Below are 25,942 nucleotides of genomic sequence, written 5' to 3' on the forward strand. Positions count from 1 at the left end.
TAGGTCTGAGCCAATACCTAATCAATACCTAATTGATTCCTAAAGTGTCTTTGAAGTTACTCTGTTGGGTAGTTCAGACCCTAAGAACTTTTAGTTCACAAGCATTAATTTTCTGCCTCTTATTTATCTCAGCTCTGACTCTGAAAAGCATACTTACAGCAGGCATCTGCCTGTCTTCAAAACCACACTCAGAGCCCAGAGCTGAAGTTGTGCAAGTTAATTGTAGTGGCCATACCTTCATTTCCCTGCATTGCCCCATGAGACTTCTGCCAAAGCCAGTTACTTGAGTACTGTGCAGCTGGTTGTTCATTGGCCAGGTTTTATTACCTCTTAAAGAAAAAGCTGGAAGTGACTAATCTGGAATCAGCTGAGTCTCTGGGGACACAATACTTATGGATAGCTGGGCTGGGTTTTCCCTCCTCTTACCAAGGGCTTGCCCTACTAGGTTTCCAGTGATTCCCTGTATTTCAGTGGAAATGCAGCCTGTGCAGCTATTCAGAAGGTAGGTTATTCATTGCTTTAGAAGATTTAGAAGACTGGTGGTTCTCTGTTTCAGTTTTGCTGTGGACTTACTTATGAAGGCAGATGGGAGTGAAGAGATGAAGTTGCCAGCACCTTGGAAAACTTGATGCATAAGATCAACAGTTTCCTCAGACCAAAAAGTCTTTTTTCTTTTTAAAAAGAGTAGGCAGTAGATGACTCAACAGCAGCAGACCTTAGGCCAAGGAGTTGTCTCTGGAAAAGAGAGACTCATATTGCCTTGCAACAGATTTCCTGATTTATAATCTCTCATCCCTTTGTTTGTTTGTTTCTTTCCATTTTTGCAGACATTTGTATTTCAGTTGGTGTTCTCCAAACTGCAGATGTTCTAAGTGAGCAAATCATGGTGATAAAACTATCTATCCTTGGTTTTTTGCAGAGAACCTGTAGCTTTGGCGGCTTTGATTTGACAAATCGTTCCCTTCATATTGGAAACAGTTCTGACCAAATGGTGAGTTTGAGAAGGTGCAGACCTTGAAATAGCATAAAATGAAATGCACAGTAGAGTTATAATAGACTAAAGTGTAATTTAGGGCTGTAATAATAGTTTGGGAATCCAAGAAAACAGAGCATCTTTGTTAACCTCAAACTTCCTTAGCTTTGAGAATAACATACCCACCCATATCCACGTGTGTATAAGTATTTATATACAGTATGTGTAAAGAGGTAGGAACAAGTGATCAAAGCACAGATCTGGGGGCACATCTGTGGGCTATTCTTATATCTGACTTCCTCAGAGCATCACCCGAGGCAAAACATGTGCTTGCTGTACTTCCTTGGTAGAAATATTTACTATTTAGAATGATGAGGCTAACTTTGCTGAAGATCTGCAATTTGCATGGAAGTCATTATGTAAGAAGTTCATTATTAGTTTTCTCATTGTATCTCAGAGCTCTGGAGTAGACCAGGATCCCATTGTGCTGGGCGCTGCACAATTGATCTCAGAGCATTCTTGTGTTTAAAAAAAATCACATCTCCCCTGAGAATTAATTCCATTTTATATTAGTCATGTTGATCCCACTGTTACTGTTGGTTGGCCTGTGGCCAAAAATAACAGAACAGAAATGAGCCAGAGCATTATATCAAATGAAATTGTGAACATATTTTTTCCTTTTGCCCATATATGCTTTTCTTTTCTGTTTCGGCATTGGATTTGATAACCTTCCTATCCACTTAAATCAAGTCTAAATTGTCAACCATTTTGTATGCCAGCATTATATTATATTATTTTTTATGTCAGCTGGGGTTTTTGGGCATGGTTTTTTTTGCCTTATTTTTTTTTAACATCATAAATTACCCCTAAATTTGCTTAATCTGTGGATGGTTATTTTAGTCATCAATTTTCAACTCAGCAAACAAATTAACTTCCGAACTTAGTGTTTATCTTTAAGCATAGATACTTGTTTTGATCATATTGGTTTAAATATAAGAAAGTGTGAAGTCTAGATGTTATATTTATCCCTGGGAGCATCAGTAGTGGGAGAGATGCAGTGCACTAGATCAATATATGTGGATCAAAGCAGATTTTTTTCTTGAAAATTTTTAAGTCCATTAAGTAGAACATTTTTTTTCAAAAAAGATCAGGCAAAAAGCTGTCCTTAATTTCTGGTAAAAGATCAAAATTACCAAGGAAGTTGTAATTATGAGCAACTTTTAAGGGGAAAAACAACGGATTGTCAGAAATAAAGTATCAGTTGAATTTCAGAGAAACTTTTTGTAAGAATATTGATGAAGTAAAAAACACACATAAATTTAGAAAAAATATAAATCTTTAATGTACAATATAGTACATTTATTTTAGGGTTTGCTATATTCTTGTAGCGAAACTTAACCAGATCAGACTCAGTAGTCAATATCTTTGGCCAGATGATTTTGGTCCTTTTTGTGTGCTGTGATTTTTGGTGCACCCTTGCCAATGGAGGGTGCTGGAGAGCATCTAATAGAGCTGCATTGCTCAGTGGTTCCTGAAACAGAGTAGAACATAAGAGCGTGTTTAATGTCCTGCCTGGACAATCTGAATAAGTGCTGAATCATACAAGTTTGGTAAAATGTCAGCTGATCCATGTTAACTGTGTAGTTGTGATATAAGTAAGTGCTGAATACTTTAAGCTGGTTTAGAAAAGGTTAAATGAATTCAAAGCAACTGGTCTTTGTCATCCACTATATAGGGACCAGCTAATTTAGTTTGCCAGTACCCTGTCGTGTGCCTTAAAAAAAGCAGTGCAAGTTTAACCTACCATGGTTTATGGATTTAGTACATTTTTTGTGGTGTTTGGTTTTTGTTGTTGGTTTTTTTTAGGGTGAATAGTAAAACCACAGAGGTTAGCAGAATGCCTGTCTGAAAATAAAAAGTAAAAGTAGGTAGCCAAATGTAGATATCCACATATATATATACACATGCAGAGACACATATTTGGCTAGTATCTCAGAGGTACCTTTATTCCTGTTAAACTCTTTATGGTATTGAACAACAGCTACTGTTGTGTGTCCTGTTAGAAAGGCTTAGCCTGAAACATACGGTTTTCTATCAGATCAGATACTTACTGAAACTCAAAGGATAAAGGCATCCCAACAGTCCCCAGCACACCCACACACAATACTTGCACGAATCAAGCCTTAAGAGTAAGCAACAGTGGACTGCTACAGTAGTTTGCAGAAGGTCTCAACAGTGAATATGGAGCAGGCAACCGGGACAGTGTGCTGCTGTCCTGTGTCTGCCTGGACATCTCTGCAATAACTGATGGCTGAGGGAGAAAATGGCTTTTCTGTTTTAAAGGCTTAAGCCCTGTTCTATTTTGCAGGGCAAAGAAGGAGACTTTATTTATAAAGAAGTGATCAAATCACCCTCTGCCTCCCGTATATCTCTGGGCAAAAAGGTGAAGTCTGTAAAAGAAACCATGAAGAAAAGGATGTCAAAAAAATACAGCAGCTCTTTGTCTGAGCAGGTATGTAAGGTCTGCAGTGGAATCCACTTAATAATGTGGAAGTGATAATCAATATTGATTCCCACACATCAAGGCATCTCTGAAGAAATTTCTAACAAGATTATATAGTGTGACTTATTCCTATGTTCTTATAAAATCCCTTACTGTGAAAAGGCTTCCTATAGATGCCAGTACCATGGAAAATGCATTTTCAGATTTTCATTTAAGTAGCTCATCAGAAGTCTGTCGTTGACGGCGTTACACACCTCACTCTCTATTTCCATTTCTTTTCTATAATAATTTATTAGGGGAACCAGTCTGTGACACAGGGTCACAGTAATATATTTAATCTGCAATTTACACCCTAGTTTAAATTCCCAGCATAACTTCACATATACACAGCTCTTCTCTGCTATTACAGGTCTTTTCTCCATCTGCATCCCTGTGCAGCAGCCCATTAAAACAAAGGCCCAGTCTAGTCAGAAAGGGGCATCTGACAAAAGATTTTCCTATTATTCTTTCATTACAGATTTTTATAGTCTATTCTTAAAGGCACACCTGAAGTGCATTAGTTCTAAATTAGACTTTGAATTTCAGTGGCCTAGAAACAATTGCTGTCTTTTTCCCTTTTCCTTTAGTGGAGTGTCAAAAATCTTCGGCATTTGTTTAAAACCAGGCTCTCCACTTGGATTGTGTAAGGAATAGGTTGGAAAGCCGCTGGGAAAGCAAAGCTCTCCCTGGTTAACACCGCCCCCCAGTGGGCTCAGACCGCCCGCGGGGGATGCTCGCAGTCCTGGGAAATCGGGAATGGAAGTTTTGCTCTCAACGCGAAGCTTTAGTGCCTGTAAAAGGAGAAGTTCATAGCATTTGTAGTAATAATCCCAAACTGAAGAATTCAGAGGTACCAAGAGAGGCAGAAATATGGCCAGTGCTTTGGCCTGCTTTGTGACTATAGAATCCATTTCCTGCAGAACTGTTTATTAGCCATACTTATTCATAACTGGGGCAGTGCTACACTTATGGTTATTTAATTTAAACTTACAATTAAAATATTTTAAGGTGTAACATGGTTTAATATTTATAAGAAAATGGTTTGGTGTCTGACTGGCTTTCCAGTGTGCCTCTGCAAAGTCTGCCAAAGACAAGGGATCGTTTGAGAAATTGCTTTACAGTGACTTAGCAATACTTCTGCTCTCTGTCACTCTAACATTGACTTTACCTCTGAAGTCATAATGCTGGGATGAGATTTTCCTAATGATTCTGCAGCATGTAAATAATAGTGTTCATCTAAAAGTTTTACGGCTATACATCTCCACAAAACACTCTTGTATGCAAGCTACAGTTCTTTTGTTTTCAAACTTTATGGAACAGTTGTTTTAGACTATTTATAACTTTTGGGCATCATGATTCAAAGTATGTTCCAGTATCTCTTTCTGCATGCATTAAACAAGCAAAAGTTATGCTGGCCACAAGTATCTGCTGCTTTGTTTTAACTGTGCTTCACAAAGGCTGACAGAATTTCAGTTTAGGAAAGACCCTTTTGATTTTTTATAATGTTTGACTGAATAAAAAGAGAAATTGTACTATTGTACACTGTAGCAACCAGGACATACATGTAGCAAAATCTTTTTATATTTATGCATTTATGTTTATGAGTTTTTGTACTATGCACAGGCTGCATTTTCTAGCTAATTCCTTTTTTTTGTTCTTATAGATAGATGAGCAATGATATAAAAAATTAACTGAAAAAAACCCCAAAAACATTGCTTCATGTCTCACTTGTATTGTCTTATTTATTTGTGCTCATCTTTGTACAAAATTCTGATTCAGAGTCCTGAATTTGTCACTAGCTGTTTTGCAAGTATTGCTGGCAGAAATGTAGTGTGTCATGAAAACCCTTGAATTGAGAGTTTTGTTTAAGGTTTTTTGGGTTTTTTTTCTGTTTACAGTGCTAGTTTTTTTAGACTGGTCTGTTTGCTCCCATTACCACTATCATGCCTAATAAAGTGGAGTTTCTACCACAGCTGGGTACAGCTCAATAAGTAGACAGAAGTTTTCAGCCTGTCTGGTAAGGAGCAGGAAAACAGAATCTTTTTCCTTGGAGGCAGACAGGCAGCTCCTGCCAGTGCCTGTGTTCATTTATCAAACTTTAAAGGTCCAATCCCTTTCAGGAGTCCAGCCCTGGGATCGTGCCGGGTTCCCCACAGTCGCCACCACCAGACACTGACTCCCTGGACAAACCCAAGCTGAAAGCTGGTGGCTCAGTGGAGAGCCTGAGGAGTTCCTTAAGCGGTCAGAGCTCAATGAGTAAGTTCAGTTGTAATTGTGTTGCTCCATTTCTGTGGCTTCAGGGAGCAGAGATCTCCACCGTAAGCAGAATCAGAAAAAGTCAAAGCAGAAGCAGTGGTTAAAACGTGGAAAGGCTGATGGGTTAGTCATTAGGGGTTTGCAAAGAACTGTAAGCTCTTTGGTGCAAAGGCAGGGATTTTTTTGCTTTATGTTTATACAGAACCCTGAAAAAGTGAAATCCTGCTTTCCATCTGCTAGGTCCTGCTATTACAATATAAATATTCTAATATAAATGTAATGTAATAATAAACCTGTTTACTACTGATCAAGTAGTAAACAGGCTCATCTTTACACTGGATTTCTCCTGAGCACTCCAGATGGGCCTTCCACTCTCCCTTGAGAGAAACCTTGAGTTTCTCTCATCAACTAGTTACAGGAAGAGTAGTATTTAAAACCTCTCTGGTTTAGACTGTCTCTACAGGAAACAGCCTAAATGGAACACACGTATGTGAATTTGCTACACTATTCACCAAATCTCTGGACTTGAGAGGGATTCTGGAACCCCCTTGCAGGTTTCAGAGCTTGTTTTCCTCACAAACATTTTGTGAGCAAAACTTCCCAGAAAGATGTCATCAATCTCTTGTGATGTGCTGTAGATGAGACACTTGTTAAACAGCTTCTCAGTTAAATATTGAGGGGGTTAATTCAGGAAAGCAGGAGTGCAGAGTAGATTTGCTAACTCTCCCATCCACATGTGTGTATAAGAAGTAGCAGCATTTGAGGGCTTTTAACTTTGATTACCATGTTTTGTGGAAAGAAGACCCATTTTCTCTCTTGCCTCTGTTTGTGAAGCTTCTTCACAAAGAAATTTTTTTGTGAACTGACACTGTGTCTCTCACGCAGGTGGTCAGACAGTGAGTACAACAGATTCCTCAACCAGCAACAGGGAGAGTGTGAAATCAGAAGATGGTGATGATGAAGAGCCTCCTTACAGAGGACCTTTTTGTGGAAGAGCCAGGGTTCACACTGATTTTACTCCAAGTCCTTATGATACAGATTCTCTGAAGCTCAAGGTACCAGCTATATCTGTTTTTAAGGAATCAAACATTTATATTTTGCTAAAATTCTAAATTAAGACCTTTTTACAATAACTATAGAACTCTTAATCTTTTAATGAATTTGTAGCTGTTTTTGAAGTCCTTTAACCTGTCTTCGGCATTTAAGATTTCCTTATATAGCAATTATAGAACTATAGCAAAATGTTAGAGAATGTAAGTAACTACTAGTGTTTCTCTGCATCCATGGAAAGACACTTGTGTCTTTAGTTTCTGGAAAATTAAAGATGTGCCATGAACTCATTTCCATTTTGCAAGGGTTTTGCTTGAAAGATTGGAAAAATACTTTGTCTGCCACAATGAAATAATCCTCAATGGAAAAATTTTCAGAACTCTTGGACGAAATTTGCATGCACCTGCACACAGTGTCTCTTAAAGGCATTTCAGTTAATATAACTTGGTTTGAGTTAATATTGAAATACTTTGCTAACTGAGTGGTCACCACCCTTTAATTTTTCTGGATATCAGCTCTGATTATTTTTAGTTATGCTGTAGTCAACGCAAACTATCTGACTCTTTACATTCATTACTTAAAATTCCAAGGGCAGCTAATTCCTATTAAAGCAGATGTATGTAAGGTAATCTCCTGAGGCATGCAAAAGCAGTTGCATGTCCATTTCTTTGTTATGGTCAGGAGCACATTAGAAAAAGCAACTTTATGAGTTCCCTCTGCATTGGCTTCCTTTGCTTAGGAGATCTGATTTGAAATTCTGCTCATATACACTGAGCATGTTCTTGTTTGCACAAATTTCAGGTAGTTGCAAGCATAGAGACTTTTGTGCCAAACAGCACTGATGCTCTACAGAGATGTCAGCAGGTTTGTGAATCTGGACAGTTGGGGTCCGTTCCAGGATCGTTTGTTGACTTGCTCTGGGGCATATCACCTAATTCCTTTTTCTTCCCTTTGTAAAACAAGTTTAATCATTTTTAAACATTAAAAATGCTGTTTAATCAGACAGCATTTTCAAATGCTGTGGTTAACCTTTTGAAAACTGAAGTGTGTGGTCCATCCCATGTACATGGAATCCAAGTGGGTGCGTTTGCTTAAAAATATCTGTAAGTTAAATGGCTTTCTTACTTCTTTGGTCTGCAGAAAGGTGACATCATTGATATAATCAGCAAACCCCCCATGGGCACTTGGATGGGTCTGTTGAACAACAAAGTTGGCACCTTCAAATTTATCTATGTGGATGTGCTAAATGAAGAGGAAGAGAAGCCGAAGCGGCCCACCAGGAGACGTCGGAAAAGCAGACCACCCCAGCCGAAGTCAGTTGAGGATCTCTTGGATCGCATCAATCTGAAGGTCCAAATTCTCTCTCCCTCCGCTTTCTCTCTCATTTTTTCTTGCAGGAAGGGGACCACACCTTTGAAGTTGTTAGTTCTGGAAGCTACACACCAGATTCCTAATCCTAAGGATTGTCACACTACTTAGCAGAATCAGGTTTTAGCTGCAGAGTGAAAATAGCTGAAGTGCAGAACTGCCTGTCAGGCTTGATGAAGTGCTGCAGGCTGTGACTTGTGTACACTCAGACACTGTAAATTGTTGCACAGTGTAACCACAGGCTATCACACTCCAGAGGCAAGCAAAGAGTGTAAAATAACAGCAGTTACCCTGTCTTTAAAGAGGACATTTTTTCCATGTTTCTATTCAGAAGTGCTTGGGATAAATTGGTGTGGCTGTCATTCACCCTTCATACTTCTCCCCTCATACAGAGCCATGCCACATTGTGCCTTCAGGTAGCATGATACCCAGGCCATCTAATATACTGCATTCCAAATACAACAGTACGTGCAGCATTCTAGTTCTGGCACAGCTACCTCCCTGAACTCAGAGCAGTGTTTATGCAAACTACAATGCTATAATTTTGCTGTTGTGCATTGGTTTGCACTTACTTAACTTACTGCTATTCTTGCTGGTTGCAAAAATCTCTTTGAGTATCTTTATTGACAAAATTAGTTGAATAAATATGTTGTCTTACCACTTTTTTCCCTTTGTGCAGGAGCACATGCCCACTTTTCTGTTCAATGGTTATGAAGATCTGGATACCTTTAAGCTTTTAGAAGAAGAAGATTTGGATGAACTGAACATCCGAGATCCTGAGCACAGAGCTGTTCTCCTCACAGCAGTGGAACTTCTTCAGGAATATGATAGTACGTGGGATGTTTGAGGTTTTCTGTTTTACTAGAGCTCTGCCAAGAACCTTGTGAACCCCTTAAACCAGAAAACTTGTTCCAGGATTTTGATCTTTTTTTCCTAATGTAGTTATTTCCAGGGTAATCCTGCGTAACGTTAGATTTTTGAGGGGTGACGTAAGACTTCTTTTGTTCTGATGGAATTACTCTGTTCCTGTAAGCCTTACCACCCAACTTATTTAATTAATATCAAGTGTACAACACATAACACTTCAGAATACTGATGTTCAAGAATAAATCCTGAGATTGCCTACTTAAAGTAGGAGACTGAGACATAGAGAATAAGAAAGAAGAAATTTCCAGATTAGAGGGAAGAGATTAAGATTATTAAGATTTAAAAAAGTCAAAGCCCAGATGGCTGTGGAGAAAATATAATGTGAATTAACTTTATCTGCACATGCTTTTGGTTCTTGAACTGTTAATTGCAGAATTGTAAAGGTCACTTCAGGTTGTGTATATGACAACACAGCAATTTTCAAAGGGAGCAAATAGATCAGTCAAGTGCAAAGAATGAAAACAGTGACCCACCTATGTATGTACAGCAGTGCAGTTTTGCTCACTGAGCCACATGGTCTTGGGCAAGTGGTTGCAAAGACAAGAAGAAGTGGAATAAGCCATGGCAGTCAAATGCAAGGGTGTCTTTGCTGCACAGGACTAGTAAGCAGAGCCTAGCTGCAGCAACCTAAGACAGTACTGAATTCGCCCTTCATCCCCAAGTGTCAGTAGAAGGCTGGTATCCACCAAGCGGAGTCAGTGGTGGAATGGGTTGTGTGAGGGCATTCTCAGCTGCTTCTGTGCAAATTCCTATGTTTTAGCTTAAACTTCCATAGCAACTATTTAAACAGCTGTTATTAACTGAGAAGTGCTTAATTCAATTACAGCAGTATGTGTGATGAATATCTTTAGACAGTGCTGTGTGGCCTGTGTAGTTTTCTTGTTCATTTCCCAAAGAGGCATCCACTCTTTCCTTGCCCTTCTCTAGCTACTGATAAAGTTGCAGTTACAGAATTAGTTTCTCTTCACTTATATCAGAGTAGCTTTTTAGCACCTAAGATGAGCTTCTCTTCGTTATTTGCAGACCTATTTAGAATGCTGAACTTCCCTGAAGTAATAATTTTTTTTAGGACCCTTCAATTTTGGTTTGCAAACTTGAAGATTTGGTGGTTCAAAAGTACAAATTCCAGCTCCAAGTCAGGATGATGAGGAGAAGGAGAAATGGAGACCAGGCAGATGGAATCTGGGAGGGGCAACAGCACGTAGTTCTACCCCATAATTACCTGTCATGGGCTGACAGTAGGAATTGGAGTAGCCATTTCTGACATTTCATTGCAAGGGGAAAATTACCTCAGCATGAACTGTATTCTTGTATCATGACACTGGTTTTCTGTATCTTCAGCTCCAGATTTAGCTTCTTTATGAAATATGATTCCTGACAAAAATTCTGGGTAAATTCCTGGAATCCAGTGTATGCAAGCTGGATGGACCACACTGAAGTGTTGGCTTTTTACATAGATCAAGGAAGGAAGGAATTGGCACCATTAGTCTCCTTCATGTCCCTTCATCCTTTGTTAGGGGACAGTATCTAATGTGCCAGACTCAGTCCCAATCCTTCCTCTGGGTCTTCTGGAAGGTAATTCAGAGTTAGGATTTTTATTTATTTTTTTAACTTGACTTGGTTCTTTTCAGCTCTTTTCTTCTGGTTTGAGTGTTGGAGGATTTTTTAAGTCTTAGAAAGAACTTTGACACAATCATTTAAAATAAATTTCTGTGGTGGTAAGTTGCAGAACTTGGCCCCAAGGCAGCTGAGGAGCACAGGAATTCCATTCTGCTTTCATTGTGTACCATGCTGCTCCCTCACACTCTTGCTGAGGCTGTTGTTAATAATTTACCAAACAGGATGAATGTTTCCAACATTTTTGATGGCTTTTCCTAATGCTCACTCTTTTCTGATACAAGTAATACAATGGGAAAGATCATAGAATCATTTAGGTTGGTAAAGACCTTTAGATACGCCAAGTCAAATCGAGTCCACCACTAAACCTGTCCCTAAGGGCCACATCTACATGTCTTTGAAATACCTCCAGTGATGGTGACGAATCACTGCCCTGGGCAACCTGTTCCAGTACCTGACCACCTTTTCAGTGAAGAAATTTTTCTTAATTCGCAAACTAAGCCTTCCCTGGCACAACTTGAGGCCGTTTCCTTTAGTTCCTTTAGTTTCCTTTAGTGTTTGGCAGAAGAGGCTGACCCGCACCTGGTTACAACAGTGCAGTTCTAGAGGGCATTTAGGTCTCCCTGTGCCTCCTTTTCTCCAGGCTCAACACCCCCAGCTCCCTCAACCACTCCTCATAAGGCTTGTGCTCCAGACTCCTCACCAGCTCTGTTGCCCTTCTCTGAACACACAAGATAATGGTGTTTAAAATGGAAGATTGAGAAGTTCAGCTGCATTTTCTGTTTGCCTGTTTTTCACTGTATTCTCACATCCTCTAGGTAACAGCGACCAGTCAGGCTCTCAGGAGAAACTTCTCATTGAAGGCCAAGGCCTAAGCGGATGCTCTCCTCGGGATTCTGGCTGCTATGAAAGCAGTGAAAACCTGGAGAATGGTAATGGTGACAGCAATGAGCCTTATAGTTCCTGCAGCCTTTTATTTTTTTTTTCCAGAAGATATCTTCGTATACTTTTGCTCCTGCCCCTAGCTAACATGAGCTACTTCCTACTTGACTTTGTCCTTTGCTGTGACTACCTCTTTCCCTCTTGGCTTGAGCCATTGGTTTTCACTTCTACTGTTGCTAATTTATTTATTTGCATTAGTAGGAGACAAATCCCCTTTCACAAAGAGTCTTTGTTTCATGTCCCTAAAGCAACAGTCTTTCTCACTGCCATTCCCCTGCCTTCTCCCCTCCCAATCATATTCTCATGCCACTGTGCCTCATGAGGCTTGCACAGGTTGCACACTGATGGTCCAAGTCTAAGAGACCATCATTGGAGAAGTCTCTGAACTTTACTGAGATTAGGAGGATTTCTTTTGAACCCATACAAAATCTGTTAAGAAAAAATGTTGTTTATTTCCATTAAGACCATTTTTTTCTGTTTGCCTTGGGTTGCATGTTGCATTTTCCTCTGATCAGAACCCGGCTGCAGACATTTAAGACTTTTTAGTGTATGAACACTAGAAAGTTAAATTATTGACAAGTTGACAAGGGAATAAACTATGAAAAAAATGCTAATGATAGCATTGCCTATCAGTTCCCATTGCCTTACCCTGCATCAGTGAAAGGTGATGTACTGAAAAATTACCAAGACAGATGATGTTAATAGAGATTGCTATCTCTGATCTGAAGAAACAGGTTATTGTGCTAATTGACCATGTTTTACTTCAGGCATGGTCTAAACTTGTCATTAGGGATGAAATATTAAAAGAGTTTAAATGGGTTTGAGTTGGGCATTTTCACTACAAGCATTTGAGCCATGTCTTGGCCTCAGACTGCCTGGATTCATTACTAAAATTCACCATAAATAGGAGACCAAGAACAGGATAAACAGATTCTGTACACCCCTTATAATGGCCATTTTTCCGGTTTAAAATAAGAGCTAAGAATCCTACACTCAGCATGTGTATTTTCTGTTAGTCTGCCCCTAAAAAATAACCATTCATTGAAGAAAATGGCAATTTGCTTCAAAGCTGAATGCCTGAAATTGACAGTATACTTAATTCCTGAAAGTGGGGAGGCTTTTTTCTTGAATAGGAATCCACATCCACTAGGCATGCTGGAATAGAATCATAGCTAAATATATGGCATATATGACAATTTTCTTTTCTTTTTATCTCTAAGTAAAATCATAATGATAGCTGTAACACTGAAGTTAAAGTGCTGCCTGTAGATTTTCCTTATTTTAACAATATAATAAAATCTTCAGAAAGCAATTGGCATTGCTTGTCTGGTTGGATACTTACGTTTAAACTAATATTTCTGTCTGAGTTTTTCAGAATGTGAAATGCTGATTATTTTTATATTTTTTTTATATATGACTTGCTGCATTTCTGCATCATTTTTGCTCACAAATGCATTTACTGCTTGTTTTGAAAACCACTATGAAAAGAACATTTGATTCATTGAGAGATTTTGTCAAGGCTATTTAATCTTGAAAGTACTCCACCTTCTTTGCAAAGTTCATGGTCCACAGTTGTTTATATGCATATTTTTTTCAAAGTACAGTATGTTCTCATTTAGGATAGTCACTTGTCTGGTATAAATATCATAATGTGCAGATCTGCACTTCATAAAGAGCAAGTGCATTCTGAGAAGAAACCAGTCTTCAGATTTTCTGGGGAATGGTTATACAGAATACTTTTATGACTAGTACAGTGTCCAGTTTGGGGCTGATATTGGATCCTTTGACATCAGTTCAAGATTTCAGAGCTGCTCTTATATTTTGGCTAGAAAATGGTTTGCTATGTACTGTAGCAGAGTACCTTTGGTAAGTACTTTTCTGGGTCCCACTGCAGAAATACTTGGATATTCTCTTAGGTATCTACAGTCTACTTACAAAAGCATTGTCGTTTTATTTCAATTCACAGAGAGCAAGGAGCATGTAGTCTGTGACCTATCCCTTATTAGACAGAAAAACCCTCAGAGCAGGAAATAACCATCCATGATCAGGCAGTTAGTCCCCATAGAAACAGGGCAGAGAGAGCAAGCTGTCCCTTAGACTTGTGACAATGGTGCAGTTATTTGGCTTATTTTGCATGCAGGTGTTGACAGACTGAGGAGCATTTGGAAACCATATCAGAAATCTGGTTCTCACAGGACTGGCCAAAAGCAGATAGCTACAGAATGGTTTAAGAACAGAGCATGCATATCTGATGCTTTCCAGGACAGTCTTGGGGAATTACTCATTTAAGGACTTCAGAACTTGGGTGCTGTTTCCTGGCATTCATCCATTTTCTTGAAACTTTTTATGAACGTCCCTGGTCTTCCATAGAACATCCATACCTTACGGTATATGTATGTAGACCTCCCAAGTCATACTCCCTCCCAAGTCATCTCTTTGCTGGTCTGAGAAGGCCTTTAATTATTCCCTGTAGGTCATTCCCATCCCTATCCCTGTTCATGCCTAGCTTTTTTGAACCTTCGCTTGTAATTTTGGGTAGCTTTTTCAAGGCGATGTGAAGAGGATTGCAGGAAAGCAGGATAAAGCTCTGAAGGCAAACAGTACAAGAAGAAAGCATCTATTGCTTAAAAGTACTCACTGTGACTTGAGACTAACACTAACATTAGTCAGACTTGAAACACCTTTCTGAAACACTTCTCCATCTTACAAGATCTTTTTCTGTAAAACTCTCGCTGCAAGTAGCTTTCCAATGAGGCTGATGCAAAACCAGTCTTCATGCACTTTCTTGCTCTCTGTTTTGCCATTGCGAATAGTTTGCTGCTCATTTAAAAGAAGAAATAACTCTGGTATATCATTTAAAAATTCATAAACAGGGTGTTTTAAAAAAATCCTATGCAAACTAGTAAACTATTAAAAGATGAACATTATTATTTATATACTACGATTAGAGACAAAGAAAAAAATGTATGTCTTGTGAGGTGTTTCAGGGGGGCCTGTCAAACCACTTTGTACTATGAGCACAGGGTATCACTTCTAACTGTAGGATACAGTACTTCTACACTGAACAAGGTTTATATGAGCTAAACCTCAAATCTCTCTCAATTGGAGAGTAGGAAGGATATTAAGTATTTTGGATGTATTTTACTTAACAGATAACAGTTACTAATAAAGCTGAAGTTCAAATCAAATCTTTATGCTTGAAATTGCATTGAGTTCTTCTACACTTAAAATTAACAAAAATGGAATAATTATTTTGTTTCAGAAGCATTTGAAAGGGATCTGTTATTTATGCTGCAGATTTTAATGGTGGATTTATTTCTTCCTAGGTAAAACTCGAAGGACCTGTCTTCCGCCCTCTAAATCAGCAATTGAGCATAGCTTTAGGGATTTCAGCAGAAACCAGCTATCAAATTATCCCACTCTTCCACTGACCAAGTCAATAGAAACTCTGCAGCCAGGGGAAAAAGAAAGCCGGCTGGGTTGTGCACATCGTGCTCTGAAGAGCTCTGTCAAGCCTCCAGCCGTCACGGCTCTGAAGAAGAACCGCAGAAGTTTACCAGTTGCTGTGTGTCGAAGTTATGAAACCCTGGATGGCCCCCAGGGGGTAGATGCATGGCCAAGATCTCACTCACTGGATGATCTCCAGGGAGAGTCCAATACTAACTTACAGGACGCTAACAAGAAAGTAGGTTCTTTTCCTCAGGATTCACTGGATATAGCTAAAAAGGTAACTGGCTCTGCCTTGCCGCCTCAGTCTCATGGAGGCAGCTGTAAGGTAGATGATGTCATGGCTAAGCAGGGCAAAGGAGCTGCTAATTCTCAGAAGGGAAGAGCTAAGGAATTGAACTGCTCTGTAGTGGAGACTGCAGGTGGAAAGCCTGCTCCGTCCCCCCTGAAAAACTGTGAAGCTCAGCCTGCCTTAGTGATGCATCATGCAACAAGGACACCTCTGGAAATACAGAGTAAAGGTTTTCATGACCTTGCACGGGCTGATTATGCTCCAGTCCTCAAGGGAGGTCTAGAAGCTGAGCAAAAAAGCACAAATGAGGCAAGAATGCAACCAAAAAATCCTTCTCAGCCACCACCTGTCCCTGCCAAAAAATGCCGAGAACGCCTTTCTAATGGATTATATCATCCTCCCATGACCACAAGTGGAAACCACTCAAGTTTAGAAGCACCATGTTTGCCAGTAAAAAAGACCAGCTCGTCCACTCCCATTGATTGTCATGGAGTACCTGTCCATAGGACATCTTCTGAACAGGAACCCAGTAGCCCTCCTAGCCCGCTGCCACCCTGGCTGTCGGAGCTCCCAGAGACTGCTAGTGTTCAGCAGCATGTGGTAAAGCTCGGTCCTGCTTCAGCAAGGAAAGTCTCTTGCAGCAGAGGAATGGATTTGGAAATGGTGATAGAAAACAAGCTGCAGTCTGAAGACATTGATCTTACTGAAGAACCGTACTCAGACAAGGTAAGTGGTAATCACTGCAGTGGTTTTATTCCACTAGCATTCCAAGGGATAGTCTGTCATTCCTTGTATCTGTCATTTTTTGTGGGTAACTGGCCAAGATAAACCAACAATCATTGGGACATTAGACATTCTACAGCCTTTGTTTGTCTTTGCTATCAGACTTTATGACTAAAGTAGTTCTTGTGTTGTAGGGGACTCGGAAATACCAGACTTATTCTGAACCTTCATCTTTTCAGACCACTGGTGCCTTGGTGGCACTGGACAGAGGAATGTGTCTTTCTCTGCTAATGTGTGGGAATAGAGCTGAAAAAGGAAGTAATGATTAGATTTTATGTTTCCAAGAAACTCTGAATTGATAGCATCAATTAGTGCATCTTTTTGTAGTGGGGGGAAGGAAGGAGTCTTTTAGGGATTGCTTTTTTAGTTTTCCTGGAACCTTGAGGAAATCTCCTTCTTGCTCCCATCCTTGCTCTCTTTCTATTGCATTGGTTGGTCTGTGCACTTCTTTAATCTGTCCTCTCTCCTTTGTGTCTGGCGGGGAACATTCAGCATGGTCGCTGTGGCATTCCTGAGGCTTTGGTACAGAGGTACTCCGAAGACTTAGAGCAGCCTGAAAAGGATGTGGCTACAAACATGGACCAAATCCGGGTAAAGCAGCTGAGGAAGCAGCATCGCATGGCAGTGAGTATTTCCATAATGCAGATTTTCTTCTTTCTGAGCAGACTTTTAAAAGGACTGGGCTAGTAGTAAAGGGAGATACTTGAGAAGTCCTGGTACAGAAGTACTCCTTATGTTCATCCAGCAGGTACAAGATAAGTAGAAGTACTGCAGAGGCAGGAGATACCTGCCCCAGTCCCGAAAGAGGACAGTCAGTAGTTGAAAGGAAAGTGGATAGCCTTCTCTTGACCAAATAATGATCTTAAAAGTCTAAGCAGACTGCAAGCAGTGGTAACAGAGACTTGCTCACTAAGGATGGCATGTATTAAATACTTCTGTATTAAAATTTGAAAGGTTTTACACTCCTTTTTCACTTTTTAAATTATACTAGTTTACTAGTATGTATACATATATATATATACTTTAAAACTTTAAAATATATACTTTAAACTTTAAAAATATATATACTTTAAATTTTAAAACTTTAATGGCTTCTTCTGAGAGAACTTGGTCTGTCTGAGGAGGTAGTAGGCAAAATTGGTATTCTCTTGCCTTACTGAGAAATTAAATGGATCACTCTGAAAAGTCTTATTACTGGGTATTCTTTACTGATCTCAGACTAATTCAGAATGGCACATGAAAGTCAGCCAAGCAGCTGGATGCTGCCCATTGTGTCTATATTGCCAAAATTGTTGTCAGTGCTTCTGGCCAAGGGATCTGAGCCTTTCAGCCCACATCACTCTCATACTGACAAATGTGACATGGGAGAAGTTAGAACATCTGCTATGAAATTCTACCAGTTTGGAAGAAAAAACAAACAAACAAAAAAAAAAGACTTGTTGTAAAACAAGCAGATGTGTTTAACATTAAGGGTTCTCTGTTCTTTTTTTTCACTCCCCAGATTCCAAGTGGAGGACTCACAGAAATTTGCCGTAAACCTGTATCCCCAGGACTCATCACCTCTGTGTCTGACTGGTTGATTTCCATTGGTTTGCCTATGTATTCCAGCCTGCTCACAGAAGCAGGATTCAACACACTGAGCAAAGTGCCTTCTCTGTCACAAACTTGCCTTCAAAAAGCTGGCATCACAGAGGAAAGGCACATAAGCAAGCTCCTGGCAGCAGCAAGACTCTTCAAACCTCTTGATCCAGAGGCAATTTAACATGCTCCATAGTGTGACATTGCCTGGTTGAGAATCCACTGCTTCTTCCTGCACCAGTACCACTCTAATCACTTCACATAGCTAAAGGGATCAAGGAAGTGGCTCCCCAGGACAGGCAGATTATCTTCTTCAAAGGATATGAAAGTATTTGGCCACTGAAGGAGAAGAGAGGCAACCACCAGGTAACACAGATGTGGTACTTCCCTCCCCCTCACTCCCATCTGAAATATTCCTGTTTCATAAACTGTACAGGGTTGGCCTGAGAATCAGACAGCTTCACAGAATTAAGGGACCCTTGCACATTTTCCTCAAGTTTGTGATAGTGATACTAGTAACAGGTCTTTTGTACATCTAGGTTCCAGGTACCTGAAATCAGTCCTAAAGACCAGGTACAAATTAAGGTGCAAATTCCAGTAGAAGCTGTTTGGCAAATGTCTTATGTTTATTACAGCAGTCTAGAGCTAAACACAAAGCCCTCCCCAGTCATCTTTGCTGTTGCTTGGTATAGGTCCCAGTTGCTACGAAGCCTTTAGCTAGGCTGAAGTTGATGGACTGAAATTAGTTTTCAGTGTGGTCCATCTCTGTCACTTCAATGCAAATAACCCACAGAGAGTCAGAAAGCTTCTTTTTATTTGTACAGAGCTGAGGTAATTTTTATAACTGCTTTCTAGCAATCAGCTTTTTATTTGCCTTAAAATAAGCTTTTAAGCAGTTACCTAGTGTTCACTCTACCTGTTTTCACATTTCCCAAGCCTTGTTTCAACCTGTCACATTTAAGTTGCATTTAGGGTGATTTCCAGCTGAAGTAGCTTCTATAAAATGCCTCATGATAACATCTCCTGTGTTGTAGAGGTGCTTTTACAAATGCAGGGATATGCTAGGTTTTGGTTGTCAGGTTAACTCCTTGTTCACTACAGTTCGCATTTACTGTTGTTACTAAACTGTTCCAAGATATACTGCCTTGTATATATGTAACTGCTTTTCATTTTAATCATATTCTGTGTACTGTGTTATATTGTCAATCATTATGCTGCAGCTTTGACTTGGTATCCTGACCATATTGATTCCAAACAGTGGGTTTCTGCAAATGAAAATTCCCCTGCATTGAAAAAGCAAATTGTGTCCCATAGAAATCATTAGACCCAGTAATTCCATTGCATGGACAAGAAAATTCCCAGATAGTCTTATGAATAACACTGTGATTTTTAGAACACACCACTGCGTTAATATTACCTCTCACTGGAAAAGAGCATTGTTCTGGCAAATGTGATGAAACATTTTTCATGATCCAATGATATTTTTCTGCCTAGCTCCATGTGAAACGTTCCAGTCGCAAATGTGACTAATGACAGATTTTATTTTTCTATATTGGGTACACGTTTTATATACCAAACATAAATTATCATGAATAGCACATAACCAGCTTTTTCTTTGGGTCCATATATGGCGTGTCCTTCAGCTTCTTGTAGTGCAAATGCTCCGTGGAAGACAGAGCAAGCTTAGTCTGGCAGGTAAAGGGAGATAGAATAGAAACCTGGGCAAAGGCTGGGATGTGTGGCTGTTTCTAGTATCAGTTCTGACATCAATTTATTCTATAAAACCACACAAGGCACTTCACTGTTTGGTGCCCCAATTATCCCAGTGTCATACTGAGCTAATGACTTCTGATAAAATCCTGTCAGATTGATGAATGAAAGATTGTGGTTACTCCATGATTCCTTACTATATCTGGCCCTTTCACAGCCATGTTTTAAGTGGATGATTATGCATTTTACTACTCATGATAACTAGTTTGCCTTCTGGTAGAATTGATAGCTGTTAGGTTTACTTCCCACATTTCATATTTCACCAGTGTCTACTGCACACCATCATATGAAGGCAACTAAGTCACTGATGCAACTTGAAATTGTTCTCAAGCAAAGCTCTTTAATATTCTCCTTGGTGTCTGATAAGCAGCATGTTCTGATAGGACAGAATCAGGAGAGATACAGCAGACATGTTTTGTACAGCTGGTGAAAATCTGTGCAGCCTCGCCCTGAGTCCTGTGTGCAGTTTTGGGCACCAGAATATAAAAATGACATTAAGCTATTGGGGAGCATCCAAAGGACAGCCACGAGGATGCTGAAGGGTCTGGACGGGAAGCTTTGTGAGGAGCAGCTGAGTCTGTTCAGCCTGGAGGAAACTTAGGGGAGACTTCATAGCACATCCTCACGAGAGGAAGCAGAGGGGCAGGTACTGCTCTCTTCACTCTGGTGACCAAGGGAACAGCCTGAAGTTGTGTCAGGGGAGGTTTAGGTTGGATATCAGGAAAAGGGAGAGTGGTCGGGCACTGGAACAGGCTCCCCAGGGAAGTGGTTACTGCTCCAAGCCTGTCTGAGTTCAAAAGATGTTTGGACAACGCTCTCAGGTACATGGTGTGACTCTGACTCTTGGGGATAGTGCTGTGCAGGACCAGGAGTTGAACTCAATAAGTCCCCTTTTGTAGCTCAGTATAGTCTATGATTCTAAAAAATAAAAGAATTAAAAAAAAAAAAAAAGTTAAGTGATTTTTTAGTAATTATTATTTTTCTCTTGTTCCTCTCTGAGGCTTACATGGTGACTATCAGTAAGCAGGAGATGGAAAGAGTATTGAGACTTCCTAGCTAGCAGGGGATTGAGTAGAAGTGGACAGCAGTTATATTGGAGCAAGGGAAAAGTCCAAGCTGACTCTAGCAATAAAAAAGGAAACAAATTTCCTTGTGTTGCAGGGAAGACCAGTCATATAATAAAGCTCTCTCATATTAATCACTTCCCCCTCTCTTAATAACAGAAGGAGAATTATGGGAATAAGCTGAACGAGTTTGCCAAACTCTCTTTGTAAATCCATTATTTTTAAATGATTATGTGACCCAGGGAAACCAAATCACACCCATCAGGACTGGAGTGAGCAGTTTGAAATTTATGAGTTTTAATATTTGTTTTGTTTTCTTTTATAGACTGTGCTTTGTAGTATTACTTGAATTACAATTTTAGTTTATATTCTAATCAAAAAAAAAAAAAAAAAAAGCCTTAAGCTTCTCAGTGTTTGAGCTTCCCTGCTGTGGTTTCAGTGACCTGTGGCATCTCCCAAGCAGGTGAGGTGGTGCATTACGATAGCCATAACCTCTTGCATCTTCTTGTAACCTTTAGTGCTCTAAGCAAAAGTTCACTCATTAACTCTTGGAAAGCACAGAAGAAACCTGCTGCTGGAATCTTCATCTGCTCTGCTCAGGCTCACCATGTTAAGTATCTATCCATTGTATCTTAGTAACTCAAGCAGCTATTTAACAATAGAAGCAGCAAGCCCAAAATACTACCAAATGCCATCATAATCATATGCTTTGATCAATAACCTGCTGTTGCTACCCAGGTGGCAATTCCCTGTGCCTGGCTGTGGATTCTGTGAGCCTGGCTGTGGATGCAAACTGGGAGCATGATCAGAAGCATTAAACATTGCATTATTCAAACAGGCCATCATGTCTAAGAGCAGCAATAATGGTCGATTCACCAAGTCACAGCTGTGCAGTTGTACTGTATTATTTTTAGAATAAATAATACCTTCAGTCCAAGATACTTTTAGCATTAATTGACACCCTTTGGGGAATCAAAACTGTCAAGCAAGTTATATAACAACTAACAAAGTTGCACTTTCTGTATATGAAATCAATATTTAAATAACTTATTTTTCTCCATTTGCTGTTCTTAAATGATGTAAGTAGCTGTAATATACCAGTACTCAATATGTCCTGCAGTTTGCTTCAACCCAAGAAAGCTGTGTATTGTAAAGAAAAAAAAAAACAAAAACAAAATATGAATGTGTAAAGATTATTGTGCTGTTTCATTTAGCAAAAGAAATGGTTGACAAAAGGGTTTTCCTGTGTATCAAAACTTGTCTATAATTATATGTCATACTGTTCATAGATAAAAAGTAAATAAATTTCCATGGTCTCTCTCTCTCTTTGGTTTTTGTTTTGGTTTTGGTTTTGGTTTGGTTTTGTTGTTTTTAATTTTGCTAACAGATCCTCTATTTAGTGCTTATGTAGTGATGTCTAGTGATGTAATTTTTTTTTGCTTATTTCTTTGGCCCTCACCCTGTAGCTTACCAAGCCTCCAGTTCCTCTCCTTGTAACCACTCTCAACACATCTACAGCAGGAGGAAAATGTTAAAAAATATAAAATATAAAAACCCTGATAATTCAGGACTACAAGCAGCTGTTAAATTATATGATGTGAATCAGCACTGTCCAAACTTTGTCTTTTGTATCCTGTGAATGTCCAGCTGCTGGGTTCAGTGAGATATGTGTGAGAGGCCTCCCAGCTCTCCCCTTGGGAGCTTTTCCACTTTGCAGTGGAATAATCAATAATTGGTGAACTCAGAGGAAGGGCCCATGAGTACAATGCTGTGGAGTTGTAGTTACAGCTCTTGACTGCAAGAAGGGATTTCAAACCTGGTTTGCAAATGCAGCTCTGCTTTGTTTGGCTGGTGAGGTGCTGTAACTCCTGAGCAACCAGGTAATGTCTCCAGTCTGGAACATGATGCCAATGCCCAGGGTTTGGGGCAGAGGAGCCTTGGGACACGACTCTTGGCATCGCCTTCCAGCTCACTCGAGCAACTTCTTCCTAACTATTTTGCATTTGTTGGTCTGGTTACATTCGCTGTGTAATTAATGGGTGTGCTTAGCTGCCTAACAGCGTGCGGCCAGCTCCTCATGGCAACAGCTTCAAGTTAATCCTTTGTGGCTTTAGCCCCAGGAACGAGGGGGGCTGTGTCTGCACGAGCTGCGTTAACCGGAAGCTCAGGAAACGACACCAAGCGGAAAACAAACGAATCTTTTGGGCTGGATCCCGACAGCTGAATCCTCGTCTCCCGCGGCGCTGCGGGACGTGGCGAGCTCCCGGCGGGGCGGCCCTGAGCGGCTGAGGGCTCTGCGCGGCCCTGAGGGCGCTCGGGCGGCAGAGGGCGCCGCGCCGCCGGGAGCCGCTGTTTCCAAGGGTCTCTCAAGTAACAAAACAGAAATGAAAACAAAACAAGCGCTGCACAACATGAAAAGCCAGGGCGCTTGCCATTTCTGCAGCTGGAAGGAGTGTTGCTTCCCTTCCAAGATTGCTGTGGTCCAGGATTGCGTTGGGAGCAGCTGAAGCACAAAGCCCCCATCTATTGCTCTCAGCGTTTTGCTGCTGTGTTTGATCCAAAAGTGTGCTAACCGCAGCAGCTGCTGCCAAAACCAAACACCACCACCCCCAACACATACATACCTATCCTCATTCTAAAAGTTCTCTTTCCACATGTGTTTGCACCAGAAAACAAGATGTGGGAGAAACGTGCTAAAAATCCTTGCTGCTAATACTTAGAAAAAGAAAGTTCATGCCTGAGCAGAGGGTTCGTGTTTAAGCCTCCAGAGACTTAAAAACTACGAATGTAATGTTAAATGTACCAGCGGAGCTACCCCAGGAGTGCACTAAAGGATGATCCTTTAACTTTCAGGAAGCAGTACAAAACAAATGGCGTGACTCTTGGGGATGGCGCTGTGCAGGGACGGGAGTTGGACTCGATGATCCTTGTGGATCCCTTCCAACTCAGCATATTCTGTGATTCTTACTAGTTCTTAGCCTTGCTCTTTCTCAGGTACTACAGTCTTCACAGCATGAATGGACTTACTATTTTTTTCCTTCAATTCTGCAACACAAGTGGTCTGTGCTGAGCTTGTGCCTGCAGGAGTGTGCTTGCAGGTATACTGGTACTGTCCAAGTCCCAAAGCTCTGATATTACTGAGATTCTGTCATTTCCAGTGGGCTTGGGCCTCTCTCCAAGCAGAAGAATTTTTGCACATGTAAATGGACTTACTAATATTCTACACCAAAAAAGACCCCAACCCTCTTTAAAAACTTTTTATGACATTTATTGAATTAATAGTCTTCCAAAAGGAGTCAGACGAGAACAAAGCCATAGGTCTTATTTCAAAGAAATACTGTTTCTCGGCCTGCTGCAGTTGAAGTCCTTGGAAAATATAGGTGCCTATGGTCAAACAAAGATGCCTGGTGGGATTAGCTGCTTCTAAGTAGGAGGGAAAGGTAAGTTTGGATTACAATTTTATACTCCAAACCACCTTGCTGTTAACTGAATTTGGTAAAGTTCACCATCTCTGAGATGAATCCTGCATAGCCTTGAAGGTTCTGGACTTGGCTCTCCCTCCCAAGGTGGATCCATTCCAGGTAGGCAGAGACCTTTGCATCCCTGACAAGTTCTGCATTCCTTATACTATATGCATACTATGCGTATATGCTATTCTGAAATTCCCACAAGTTGCATTTTTTCATTTAGCCCCAAACTGCATACATGGATGCACAATTTTGTGAGAACAAGGCTGGTATTTATGTCCACAGATCCTGTCTTAAGGGGACATCCTTGTATGTGAATTAGACTATCAATCTACTGCCTTTTTTTTTTTTTCCTCTTTGGCTCCACTAACTCCTATGGAATGAATACTCACCGGGTACTAAAAATGGAAGATACAATCCTTTCTATGTTTTACTGAAGCATGACTAAACTGTTACTTAATACCAGCACTCACTTTTAAAGTTCTGATTTAAGTGGCTTCATTTGCACTTAGCCAAACAAAAAAAACCCCACCACTATTTCTCTGCCTTGAAGAGTGGATCTGGATTGTCTCTCTGGCAAGTTCAGTGTTGATTAAAGAACCCATGCAATGCCACCTCAACCCTGTGGTGAGCTGTTCCTGTACATCACTAGCAGCGTGACAGTAGCCGGTCTTCCATTCTGATGTCCAGAGTCCCCACTGAAAGGAGCTAGGTAGTGGGAGCTAAGGTTAGTTCAACTTGCAGGTGTGTTCAGGTTCTAGCAATCCTACAAAGCAAAAAAAAAAAAAAAAAAGAATTTGCAATCCTGCCGACCACCTACTATATCCTGAGGTGTGAGCAATTTTATAGCTGGCACTGGCTATCTGATGAGTGACACTTCTGAGCACACTGAGACTGCAGGCAAGCACTACATACCTTTTTGTTTTCTTTTAGCAGCACTGAATTGCCTGCCATCCAGAGGAGCTGCTGAGCAGCTCACATTTACTGATCATGAGAAGCAGGATTGCCCCCCTTGTGCCTCCCACTGCGATCAGATCTGGTGCTGTTACAGAGCAGCACAGGCTGCACTTCCTATTGAACAGCAAAGCATGAGCATCATAGAACCATAGGTGTTTTGGATTTGGAGCAGTGCAATTTCTGGAGAGCAGAAGAATGGCTTAGATCAATTCAATTACACAAAAAAGCACTTACATGCTTAATAAAGCCATCTAATGAGAGATGAGAGGCTCTCTCAATTCATTAAACCACTTCCTTTTGAAAGAGACTTTTGGATTTAGAGCATGCCTTGGGACCAATTGCTGCCTTCTCAGTTTTTTTCTCCTCAGCCTGATGACGAAGTAAAGAAAGGTTTCAGGCTGCTTTCTAACACACATGTGAACATGAGTCAAAAATTTGCTTTTTGGCCATAGGAAACCTCTGGAAGGCATTCTAAAACGTGTTTGTTTTCTTTTTTCTTTTATGTCTATTTTAGCCATTTCATCAGTTGTGTTTTGCTTCAGGAATACGGGAGGCTTCTACCTGAGTCTGTGAGGATTCATGGAAATTCCCATCACAAGCAATGGCCCAAGCTTCCACGCAATGCCTGTCTATGTGTAGATATGTCTCCCCTGGAGCTGGCAGGTGTCTGCAACACAGTGTTTAACCTTGCAGGCAAAGCTTCAGAGTTCGTTCATGCCCAGGAACACAACAACAAATTTCCCTGTGCTTGTCTGCATACACAGTAGACCAAGATTCAGCCTCATTCCTTGCATCCTTATGGGCTGCATCCTGCTGCCTTCTCCTGCCATGTTGTGTGTTTGGTCTGTGAGAAGATCAAAGCCAAGGTTTTTCAAGTTCTGGTCATTGTCTGGTGCTCACTTAGGAGTG

At 40.4% G+C, this 25,942-nt stretch overlaps 1 protein-coding gene across 10 annotated transcripts in view; it reads left to right on the forward strand.

Moving 5' to 3' along the window:
* SASH1 (SAM and SH3 domain containing 1) overlaps positions 1 to 18,561 on the forward strand; it is a 528,498-nt gene extending 509,937 nt beyond the window's left edge. For all 10 annotated transcript variants that reach the window (XM_038132236.1, XM_038132242.1, XM_038132238.1 and 7 more), the window contains 10 exons: positions 920 to 991; positions 3,342 to 3,485; positions 5,636 to 5,771; positions 6,657 to 6,826; positions 7,962 to 8,171; positions 8,869 to 9,019; positions 11,552 to 11,665; positions 15,002 to 16,140; positions 16,690 to 16,821; positions 17,699 to 18,561. In XM_038132236.1, the coding sequence (XP_037988164.1) occupies positions 920 to 991; positions 3,342 to 3,485; positions 5,636 to 5,771; positions 6,657 to 6,826; positions 7,962 to 8,171; positions 8,869 to 9,019; positions 11,552 to 11,665; positions 15,002 to 16,140; positions 16,690 to 16,821; positions 17,699 to 17,959 (2,529 nt within the window). In that variant the 3' untranslated portion in view covers positions 17,960 to 18,561. The remainder of the gene's footprint in view (positions 1 to 919; positions 992 to 3,341; positions 3,486 to 5,635; positions 5,772 to 6,656; positions 6,827 to 7,961; positions 8,172 to 8,868; positions 9,020 to 11,551; positions 11,666 to 15,001; positions 16,141 to 16,689; positions 16,822 to 17,698) is intronic.
* Positions 18,562 to 25,942: the final 7,381 nt, after the last annotated feature.

Source organism: Motacilla alba, chromosome 3 (assembly GCF_015832195.1).
Source record: "Motacilla alba alba isolate MOTALB_02 chromosome 3, Motacilla_alba_V1.0_pri, whole genome shotgun sequence".
In the NCBI taxonomy this organism is placed as follows: domain Eukaryota; kingdom Metazoa; phylum Chordata; class Aves; order Passeriformes; family Motacillidae; genus Motacilla; species Motacilla alba.